We start from the raw sequence: 12,299 nt of genomic DNA, 5'->3' as shown, positions 1-12,299 counted from the left end.
AGCGAGGGTTCATCCAGTCAGAAGTGTGTGCTTGTCACCGAGCGTGACGGGGTCACCGGTTCAGGTGTGTCTGTGTGGTTAGTGACGGGTCGGGTTTCAGTACTTCTCTATTTGTGCGTTTTTTTTCTCTCTCTCTCCACTGAAACCCAGAGCGCTCGTGTCTTCCTGTACTGGGTAGGGCAAAGGGGTGGAAAGTGCGGTAGACACACCAACGGCATGTTTCCAACTCTCGCTCTGTTGCTCATTCACTCCCTTCCTTCCTACAGACCCCCCCCCCCCCCCCCCCCCAACCCTACACTGCTGACAGCTTTCTGACTGAGAAACACAAACGTATTTATATTTAAAGGGTGTTCTGAGGGTCACTGTTCTCCTTTTTTTTTTTTTTTGGGTCCTTATATGAAACTGGTGCAGTACCCACACCGGAATCCGAAAAATGAGGGGTGTGCACAGCCCTGTTTTGGGAGGGCTGGTGTTACTGCTGGGGTTTTGCTCGAAGCCATTTTTCAGGTGTAGTTGTCTGAAGCGTTGTGTGCAGCATTACCGGCTGACTAAGAGGAGGGGAAATTGAAATTGAACATTTTCCACAAGCGCACGTGGAAACGACAACGTGTGTGTGCAGTCTGCCGGCGGCTGTCTTACAACTTTATCAAACTGTCAGATCAAATGGTTGGGCTGTTTAGACAGTTGGAAAATAAATTTAATCCCCCCCCCCCCCCGCCAAAAAAGACCAGTCCTCCTTGTGCACCTGTGTGTGTGAGAACCATAACATTTGGGACAGACATATGTTTGTCTTGCCTCAGACTCAGAATGGTCCTGTTGACAAGCACCCAAAGGCACACAGACTCCAAGGGCAACCGAACGCCTAAAGTCAAGACTAACTGCAGAAGGCCCACTTGGACCTGCACTAAGGAAGCTATTGAACACACCTGACTAATTAGAAACCTGGAAGCCATTTTTCTCAAACATTATAGCACCCTGCAATGGGGTGGGGTTAATGTATAAAAGCCACTGTAATTTCTACATGGTGAAGCTGAAGTGTACAATAATGCCCCAAAAAAAAAGCTGAGAATCTGCACCTAAAATGGTGAAGCGAAAATCAAGAAAAAATATGTCATTGCCATTCTGCTACGGTAACACAAAGTTTGCAGGGTTCCTAGGCGTGGGACCTCCATTGAATCCTTCCCTGAGGCATATAACCAGAGATGTGTCCAAGAACTATCGCGTGAATGTTCACGGCAAACTACGCTTGCAGCAAACCGTTACCGTTGAATGATTTTCAAATGAACGTTCAATTTAGTTCACCATTACATTACATTAATGGCATTTGGAAGATGCTCTCATCCAGAGTGATGTACAGTTGATTAGACTAAGCAGGAGACGGTCCTCCCCTGGACTGGTTAAGGGCCTTGCTCAAGGGCCCAACGGCTGTGCGGATCTTATTGTGGCTACACCGGGGGTTGAACCACCGACCTTGCGGGTCCCAGTCATGTCCCAGCTGCCCCACCACCGATGGCATTTAATACAAATGGATGGGACTTAGATTTAACAATGCCAGCCAGCTGATTCGTTGCTCATCTGTGATTTATTTTTTAAGGTAAGCAACAAATATTACATTGATTAAATGCATTATAAAAGCATTATAATAATTGTGATTATAACTTGTGTTCTCTCCGTGTCTTCCCTGTGAACAGCCTTGTCCGTTTTTGCGGAACACTACCTTTTAAAATAGCTAGCTAACGTCCGTGCCGAACAGAAAGAACGTTTTGAATATGTTTGCGAATGTTTGCGATATCGAACGCACCTCTGAACTGCCTCAGTGAAATATGCAGCTGTGTGAGACATGCGAGTGGCGTAAATCCCACTGGATGAGGGTGTCCGCTCAGAAAAGTAATGGCGTGGAAAGATCCGGAACTGCTGTCCCCCGCAGACAGACTGGCTCACCAGGCCAAAGCCTTCATTTCATCCCCTCACACGCACTCCTGGATGGTCCTGGAGGGCCATCGCACCTTCTGCCACACACCTGCGTCTCAGAGCGTGGCCATATTCAACACTTAACCAGGTGAACCTGATCCCAACCCTCAGTGAATTTCAATTCATTTTCATGTACAGTATAGGGTCATATTGGGACTTGCCCGTCACGATTAAGCATGTAAATAAACACCGTAATCGGATTTTCCTGTTTCTGGAAAGAATATTTGTCTCTAAAATTTGTATTTAAAAAATAAAAACAAAATACAATTGGCAGATACAATGACAGAAGGCAAGTCTCACATAATATAATCTCATCTATTTTTGGGCCCGATTTGTCTGTTATTAATGACAATGTGTTTGACTTTCTGAATTATTCTCAAGTGGAGTTTATGCTCTTCAACAATTACTGGTCGATTAGTATGCTGTCACACTGTTCATCGGTTGAGATACAGTGATTGTACATTCTTGGCAGTGCAATTCATGCATATAAATGCGATTAATAAATAGTGTAGACTATGTACCATACACAATATATAAAATCATTCAATGATGGACCTGTACGTGACTTTTGATAAAGGCTTTTGCCAAATTAAGGAAGGTGCAAAAATTTAAATTCATACAATACACATCCATGACGTATACATATAAATGTACACATATAAATATACATATAAAATGGCAGTACACTATCCTTTAAATTCATTTTTGCTAACAGAAAAGGAGACTCTCTGTTTTCCCAGGTAAACAACAGAAAGAGAGAGAGAGAGAGCGAGAGAGAGAGATCTCTGCAACACTCTCCCCCTCCCCCTCCCCTCCATCGGTCAGTTTGATCAGTGTGGTCAGTGCGACGCTGGCAGTTGGAACAGCCCTGGTGTGGCTGACCTCTGACCTCTGACACAGAGTCAGACTGATCAATAGCAACAGACTGAAAAAAAGGATTAGAGGGGTGTGAGAGAGAGTGAGAGAGAGAGAGAGAGAGAGAGAGAGAGAGAGAGAGAGAAAGAGAGAGAGATAAGTGTATAGAAGCAGTTTTAGTTGCACAAACCAGAGTACCCTTAGTAAAATGTCGACAGCTGCTTTTTTATACTTGGCTGGGAAAGTAGAGGCACAGATACAGTCATCACATTGCATTGAGCACAAGAAACTAGAACCTTTAGCTCTACCTTCTGCAAATGATGTTCTTTATTAACGATACGCCATCCTATTCTGTCAAGGAATTATTTTTACGGGACACCTGATACATAACAAAAACATTCATAAATGATCATGTATTATTGATTTTATTGTTGTGTTGCTGTTTCTACGTGTTTCATTTTGCCTTTTGATTCATGCCTTCTTTGTCTCCTTACAGGAAAATACTTTCCTATCGAGTACACTCAGAGGAATACGTTAACATTATCACACAGATTTAATATACATGTTTTTCATTAAAATACTAACACTATTATTCTTATTGTTATAATTTTTATTACTTGCCTTATTTATTGGTATGGTTTTATTTCTGTCATAGAATTTGATTCCATCAACTTAAAAATTAATTCACTTCCATATTCAGAGTGAAGTTGACACTAAGCTTGACATGACAGAGAAAATGCACCACCATATTGTCATTGTCTGTGTGGCACATCAGTTACCTTTTTACAGGATGTGTAATATGACCTTCCACATCATACAGTATGTACATTATACAGAGAAAAAGCCTTCCACTTCTGCCACAAAACGGTTGTATTATTATTATGAACGGTTATATTATAAACGGTTAGTTAATGCCGACAGCATTTTTTTTTTGTAGCCACTAAGGGGTTAATGTCTGGTGCTTACTATGAGAAACCTACACTCGTGCATGAGAGAGGGGAAGGAGGGAGAGGAAGGAGGGGGTGTGTGGAGGAGGGGGAATGTATAAATATGTCTGAGGTGTGAAAGATACCGGAGGTGCCGGTGAGACAGGCAGAGGGAGACAGAGAGTGCGTCTGAGAGGGGAGAGGAGGGAGGGACGGAGAGGAGCTGAGCATTCACAATTTTCATTCAAACTGATAGACTGTGTCCTGGATCGCACTCTTCTCCCTCCCTCCCTCCCTCCCTGATCCCTCCCTCTCTCCCGGCACACACACACACACACGCCGCGCCACACAACAGCAGACAGTCTGCAGTGAAGTTTACAAAGGCAGGCAGCCGGAGAATCAAGGGGAAGACTTTGGACAAACACGCGCCGAACAGAGAAACGAGGAGGGGAGAAAGAGAAGAGAAACAAAAGAAGAGAGTTTGAAGGTAAGACGGAAGAAGCGATGGAGAGAGAGAGAGGGAGAGAGACGGGAGAGCTGTAAGGTCTGAGAGATGTAGGGAGGGAGGGGGAGAGGGAGAGGGAGAAGCACAGGGGTATATTAAGGAATGCAGAGCGAGAGAAACACGGCAAGACGTATAGAAAGCAGGGAGGGGACCGGAGGGGGGGGGGGGTGGCGGGCAGGGAGCGTACTCCTCGAGGTCGTTTCGGGACAGCGGAGGGTATGTACGTTCACCACGACATAAACAAGTCGCTCTTCACCTGTGATATGGTCACGGTTACATTTCAAAATAATTTATGTGTGTTGGGGGGTATGTGAACTTTGAGCTTGTTTTCACACTTTTTGATCCGAGACATTTCAGACATTCTGCCGAGTTCTCATGCAGGGGAACAGAGGCTTCTGTTAGCGGTAGTTATTCTGCGAGAGTTTAAACGGTTCTAAATGGCAGTTGTCTAAATGGCAGTTAAACGTCTGTTGCAGTTTTATATTGTTTTGTTCCCTACTCAGCTGAGACTCTGTGTTTAGACTATGACATGTTCTCAGGAATGTTTTCGCACAGATGTATTGTGTGTGACATCCTGTGTGTGTGTGTGTGTGCGTGCGTGTGTTTTGTGTGGCAGGGACATAAATGTGTACACATCAGTGAGTCAGTGTGTCAGTGAGCTTAAGTATACCCATGGTTATTTATTGGTCTGGGTTTGAATCTATTTCAGTCAGAAGTAAGTTTGGTGTGTAATTCCTTTCTGTCTGATATTTATTTTATTCACAGAGAAAGAGAAATATGCTGTGTGTAAAGAGTGACTGTGTTTTCTCCATAGCACTGTGTGCGCTTGTGTGTGTGTGTGTGTGTGTGTGTGTGCATATGTGTGTGTGCGTGTGTGTGAGTGAGAGAGAAAGAGCAAGAGAGAGTCCCCATGGATGTGAACGGCAATTGGATTCCAGTATTGATCCAGTCTGGAGCAAGTAGACATAGACCCTGTCACCCAGACAAGAGGGAGGGGGATCAACATTCACATTAGCACTGACATCTGCATCAATAACGCAGTCTCTTTCACTTCAACACGCACACACACACACACACACACACATACACTCTCTTCTGCACACCCACACATGCACACACTCACACTCTTACGCACACCCACAAGCGCACACACTCACACACACACACACATGTGTACATACACACACTCACGGGCTTGAACCTCTGGTGCAGAGCTGCATTTTACCCTTGGGTAAAGGACTTGCATAGCCTCAGTACAGTAGATATCAGCAGTATAATGGGCTGGGTGCAAAGACTAATCTGCGTGAGTTGCATGGGATAAGAGTGTGTGATAAACGTACAGTAAGCGTAGAGAGTGCAGCAGAGGCTCAAACAAAAGCACACTTCTGTTATTTCTGCTGTAGCTTTTCTCATGTCCAGAGTAACTTAGGCAGCCTTAAGATTTACATTGATTTAGCTGCATATTCACTGGAGCGGTTGAGGTAAAAGGACTGCAGAAGTGTGCCATCTCATATTTTGAACCACAGACACACTCACTCACACACACACACACAGAGAAACACACACATAAACACATACGCAGAAACACACACACGAACATACACACCACACACACGCACAGACACACATAAACACACAAGCAGAGACACACAGACACACACACATACACACCACCACACACAACAGACACGCATGCATAAGCAGACACACAGACACACGCAGACAGACACACACACATGCACATGCACACACACACACACACAGACACACACACAGAAACACACCCACAAACATACACACCACACACACACACAGACACACATGCATAAGCAGACACACAGACACACGCAGACAGACACACACACATGCACATGCACACACACACACACACACACACACAGACACACACACAGACACACACACACCTCTCTCAGACGGTGAAGTGCATTGCCATGCATAGGGAGCAGTAGAGGAGTAGAGAGGCCATCTCCATATCCCTCACAGGCTGACCCCAGCTCACCTCCACTGCCCTGCAATCAGCCAGTCTAACTCCGCCATTTTAACTCACCCAGTTTGACCCGCTTTAAAGCTTACATCCAGGTAGTAATGATCGCACCGCGGAGTCTGGAAATAACAGTACACAAATGAAATACACAAACACACATACAATTGCCCTCCATAATGTTTGGGACAAAGACCCATCATGTCTTGATTTGCCACAATTTTAGATTTGGAATCACACAATAAACACGTGGTTACAGTGCACATTCTCAAGGTATTTTTTAAATACATTTTGGCTTCACTATGTAGACATTACAGTAGTGTTTATACATAGTCCCCCCATTTCAGGGCACCATAATGTTTTAGACACATAGCTTCACGTGTTTGTCATTGCTCAGGTGTGTTTAATTGCTTCCTAAATGCAGGTATAAGAGAGCTCTTAGCACCTAGTCCTCCCGCTAATCTTTTGATCACCTTTATTAACGTTTGTCAACATGAGGACCAAAGTGCCAATGAAAGTCAAAGAAGCCATTATGAGACTGAGAAACAAGAATAAAATAATTAGAAACATCGGCCAAACCTTAGGCTTACCAAAACCAACTGTTTGGAACATAATTCAGAAGAGGACTAATCGCAAAAGGACTGGCAGGCCAAGGAAGACCTCCAGAGCTGATAACAAATTCTCTCCATGATAAAGAAAAATCCCATAAAACCTGTCTGACAGATCAGAAACACTCTTCAGGAATCAGGTGTGGGTTTGTCAATGACCACTGTCTGCAAAGACTTCATGAACAGAAATACAGAGGCTACACTGCAAGACGCAAACCACTGGTTAGCCGCAAAAACAGGATGGCCAGGGTACAGTTTGCCAAGAAGTACTAAAAAGAACAACCACAGTTCTGAAAAAAGGTCTTGCGGACAGATGAGATGAAGATTAATTTATATCAGAGAGATGGCAAGAGCAAAGTATGGGGGAGAGAAGGAACTGCCCAAGATCGAAAGCATACCACCTAATCTGTGAAACACGGTGGTGGGGGTGTTATGGCCTGGAACATTATGACCAAACAATGGTAAATTCTTGAGTGGCAAAGTCAATTATGACATATGGAGGGCACTGAATGTCATTAAAAGTGTTCTGTGTATCCTGGGAGACTATTATTATTTTTTGAATCACTTGGATGAATGACATGGAGCAGCTGAACAGTAGTAACCACTCACGTAGTATTTGTTGTTTCTGATTAATTCCAATAGGCGCTGCAGTCCTGCAGGTTTTCAGGAATGAAGACCCTCTCAGAAGAGGTGAGGTGCCTAATGACCTTGTGTTTTTGTTTTTTTACCGGAGGATTATATTGTTTGCTTTGCATGTAACAACAGCATGCTGCCTGCATACATGGCCGGATACACACTCTCTCTCACACACACACACACACACACACACACAAGCACCTGCATGCATGCACACACCCCTGCATACACGGTCGGATACACACACACTCACAAACACACACGCATGTGCAGCCATACACACGCACGCACACCCACATGCATGCACACACATACATATACATGGATACACATGCACACACACACACACACACACACACACACACGCAGGCCCACACACACACCGCATGGCTGAGACAGACACACAGACAGGTCATGCAACCAGACGGCCACTCTTTCACAGGAAATGAGACCTTTGACCTCTGCCTTTCAGTCTGTCTGGAAATGTAAGAGCCTGGAATCGATCAACGCCCCTCGGCAACCCCCTGCCCAGACATGCACACACACACACACACACTACACACGCGCACACGCACACACAGACACACACACATACCTGCTCCCCCCCCCCCGACCCCAAGCCAACGTCTTTCCCCATGCAACAAACCCCCCTCGCCTCCCCTCCCCCAGCGTCCCCACAGCTGTCAGGCTGGAGCTGATGTCGCGCCCCACGCCCTGTCCACTCGTTGCTTTGTGCCGGCGCACACCGCTCCCATCGGCTGCACTGCAGACCTCGGGGGGTGAGGGCTGGATGTAGCCGCCCGCGGCGCGCTAGCAGGCCGGAAAAGCCTGCCTCTGCGCACTCACAGGTTTCGACAGGGCAATAATTACAGTGCTGTGATTAATTTCCGTAAGGCTTTGCTCATTATGATTGTATTCGATCGCTGCATGTTATGAGCCACAGGAGACAGGGACATATTTTCAATAGCTACATAATAATAATAATAATAATAATTAAAAATAATAATAATAATAATAATGATAATGACAATAATAATAATAATGTGTTCCTATTATATTAGTATCTTAATCTCAAGTGCGGAATGTTAAGTGGCAGTGTGTGAGTGTGTAATCCTACGGAAAGCTCTGGCATTGATGTGTACTCTGTGTGTTCCCAGTGAACGGTGACAGAGAGACAGATTTATTTGGCGTTCCTCTGCAATCGCTTGCCTCCACCTCGGGTCTCAGTGAACATTCAACGCTGTCGGTGAGTTTATGACACAAATGAAAAACCATCGTGCGTTGAGTGTACCCTGCCCCGCGACCGATCACCGCGCACTGGACCACCGCGCGGCTCTACTGACACTGCTGGAGGACGAGCGGGGGGAAACACACATTCAATAAAATAATAAAATCCTGCGTTTCTGAGAATACTTAAAGGTACAGTCGGTCATTTTCGACTTCTAACGGTCAAGAGAGGAATAGCAGCAACAAACAACACTATTTATCCCTCCTCTTCTCTGTGAACACGCTGACGTCGAAACGCCATTGGCTGTGGCAATTAAAACCAATTTTCAACCAATGAGCTTGAATTATTGTAGTTATACAATGTCTTGTTACAGAGTGTCGGCCCGTCAACTGTATATTTTGAAACCCGAATTTAAGGACTATAAACATAGGCAGAGGGTGAGTCAACATGTCTGCCTGTGTCTGTCAACGTGAGCCTTTTTCAACGATAGGAAGGGATTTACAATGGTCTTGTAACAATGTTTTAACACAAAAATCTTACCTAATGAATGTGGACAAGTGTTTTTCTGCTGTCAACACAACATGGGCCTGCATTCAGTCCTCTGAATCTGCATGTCCCAACGCAAACATGCACAAACTGATTCACATGGCCACACACGCTAAAAGTAAAAACACAAATATTTTCCGCATTAGTCTGACTGGTGCCATGACAATTCATACTCAAACGCCAAAACAGAACAAAGATGGCAATCGTGGCTTAACGTAACGTTTCCATCCTCAACGTGGCACACTTTTGCCACGCAGCGCCCTCCAGTGGATAAACGGAGCGCATGAAAGGGTCCCGATTGACATTCATTGCTGTCGGTGGGTTTAGAATTTTTGACTCGCTCAACAATGAATGAAAACCGTGACCATATAAAATATTCACTTCCCCTCCAAGAATTCGCTTGAGGATTTATCATGTTTACCTTTTGGTGTTCAGGTGTGCGAAATTCTATCCTGTTCAGAACAGCACTGATTGTAATGACCATTTTCTGACAGCTGTTTTTTTTTTCTAGTCTACCTAATCAAACAGAATGTGTCCTAGTTGTTATGCTTATTTACTGTACTGTAGTGATCACTGAAAGCAAATATTTGTAAAGTTTAAATGACTTGATTACTATAAACGTGTTGTTGAAGCCTGTAATCTGTTTGTGTTTTTACTTAAGCCTGTAGGTCTACAAACAACAAACGCCAATGGGGTTTCCTATTTTCTTGGCTGATGATAGCTACGTTGGTTTTAAATGTAGCACTCACGCGGAATATATTGACTTTGCACAAATCTAAAGCGAATGTGTTTGTCCAAACATCAAATAAAACGATCTTTATCCGGTACAAGAGAATGTCTTCAGACCCCAAAATAAAGATTTTTCTGCCGCTGCCGTCACAATGAGGTGGGCGGCTCCCCACGGGTGCCCTTAATTAGGGGGGTTGGGGGAGTTACACAGATACACTTTAACAAAAGCCTGTTTGTAACTGCAAGTACATTACGAGTGTTACTGTGATTACCAGTACCCTACACGTCTTAACATGACCCCTATATCGTATCAACGCCCATTTAGTTTTCAGATTTAAACAAACCTTATTTAGAGTCATTTTGATTTCGAGAAACCACACGAAAACAATCAACTCTACCGTAGCCTACCCGGGGCCACACTTGGTAGCGCCTGACGCCACGGAGGGGAGTTGCACGCGCGGCGTGCGTGTTTTGTTTGCGATCGTTTCTCAAACTTGTGTGAGCGATGGTTCGTTTTTCCTCGCCAATAACATCGTTGTTATATGGACTGATGGAGCCGGGCAACGACGAATTCCAGCCGTGGCGAGACTACATGGGTCTGGCGGACACGGTGCAGGAATTGCGGTCTGGAAAGACTTCTGTCGAGTTTAGGACGAGCACCGAAGCCGACCCAAAGGGACCAGAACCTCGATTTGAGGAACAGGTGTGTGTCACGGCAGTTCGTCAGCGCCACGAGAGCGAAAAGGGGACTGACACGAAACCGGCCAGGAAAGACTTTGCTTATCCAGGCCCGAACCCGTCATCCAGGCCCGGAGCAGCAGCGGAAGCCGGTTACAGGCTGCGAAAGAAAGTGCCTCATTCCTCGCCTCCGGAGAAGTCCTCGCAGCGGCCGTTCTGCAGTTTTTGCAAACACAACGGAGAGTCAGAGACCGTGTACAGCTCCCACAGGTTGCGGGACCCGAAAGGCGACGTTGTGTGCCCGTATCTGCGGCAATACGTCTGCCCACTTTGCGGGGCGACCGGATCTCGGGCTCATACCAAGAGATTTTGCCCTCAAGTCGACAGCGCGTACAGCTCCGTGTACGCCAAGCCCAAGCAGTGAAAACCGCGATCGACCACAAGTCCACCCGAACGTGAAAGTTGTATGTAAAACGAACCGAACACATCTTGCTCTTCTAACCGCCGTTTGAGGCCACGAAGCCTAATGGAGGAGGCCCAAATTATGTCACTTTTAAAAGTTGTTTTTAATGTCGCTCTGAGTGTTTGCGTTTGCCTTTTATTCTTTTTAATTATGAAGGTATTTTTAAAGCAGCTGGTGGTCGCGTGGGAGTTTGAACGTGGATTTCATACCTGCTGTCAAGCTACATGATTGATGTCGCTTTTCCTTTGGTAGTCATTTGTAGGGTGTGTTATTTGTATTGTTTGGTTTATTAATGCATGCTTGAGCACTGCGTGAACATGATTTACCTACATTTTCACACTGGGTTTTTGACGGTTACTTTTCGGATGTATGTTTGACAATGGCCCGAATGTGGTAGTTGTTGCCCATTAAAAAGCTGGAATCAGTCCTTAGCATGGCTTCAGGTTTACTGTCATTCCACATTTGCAGCTTGTCCCCAGATCAAAACAAAAGGATCGGATATATTTTTATGAGACAGTCCTAACTCTGATCTCGTGTTGTGCCACAGAAACACTCCTACGCGAATACGCTGCTATTAAAAAAAAAAACAAAACAAAAAAAACATGATGATGTTCTAGTGATTTTATAGATAATTTGGACCGGTCTTATCATATTTGGAGTTGGGCAATGGTTTGCTTCATTGATGTGTGTTTTTAAACATGATGCTTTTTAAAGACGACAGACGACTTGCTGTTTGTACTGCAAGTGATTGAGATTTAAAGTCTTGAGAGTGGGCAAAACAATTAATGCAAAAAGTTCACACTGAAAAGGGTATTCTCCAATCCTACCCATATTCTAGCCTTACGCCCTTTACGTGCTTCAGAATTCGTGAGCACTTGACCAAAATGTGTTATTTTGTTGTTGTTGCATGTGATGTTTAACTTTTTTGGTGTGTGTTTCTGTGTGGCCAATTTGTCTGCAAGATTAGAACCTTTGCGTTTGTTTTTGTGCAAATCAAAGAGGCAGAGGATATAGGAAACCTTAAGGATTCTGTCGAGCAGGAACCCTGGTCCTGGATAGCAACTGTCCTGTAAGTGTTCATTTCAAGCCTCAGTTGGCACACCTGATTCCACTAATTAGAAGCTCAACCAGATCTCTATCTGATGAATTAGG

General features: G+C 44.8%; 2 protein-coding genes across 2 annotated transcripts in view; one reads left to right on the top strand and one right to left on the bottom strand.

Moving 5' to 3' along the window:
* Positions 1 to 12,299, bottom strand: part of LOC133118456 (protein YIPF2-like) — a 178,917-nt gene that overhangs the window by 23,187 nt on the left and 143,431 nt on the right. The window lies entirely within an intron of this gene.
* Positions 10,216 to 11,711, top strand: nanos3 (nanos homolog 3). Its single transcript, XM_061232243.1, has one exon. It carries the CDS (start codon positions 10,512 to 10,514, stop codon positions 11,106 to 11,108), a length of 597 nt encoding a protein of 198 aa, XP_061088227.1. The 5' UTR covers positions 10,216 to 10,511; the 3' UTR covers positions 11,109 to 11,711.

The sequence above is a fragment of the Conger conger genome, chromosome 2 (assembly GCF_963514075.1).
Source record: "Conger conger chromosome 2, fConCon1.1, whole genome shotgun sequence".
Classification (NCBI taxonomy): Eukaryota; Metazoa; Chordata; class Actinopteri; order Anguilliformes; family Congridae; genus Conger; species Conger conger.
The sequence above is the reverse complement of the archived record's forward strand: the minus strand, read 5'-3'. Positions and strand labels throughout refer to the sequence as shown.

What these genes read in the sequence shown, in the direction of transcription:
- nanos3 (XM_061232243.1), top strand. Translation starts at nt 10,512, where the DNA reads ATGGTTCGTTTTTCCTCGCCAATAACATCGTTGTTATATGGACTGATG.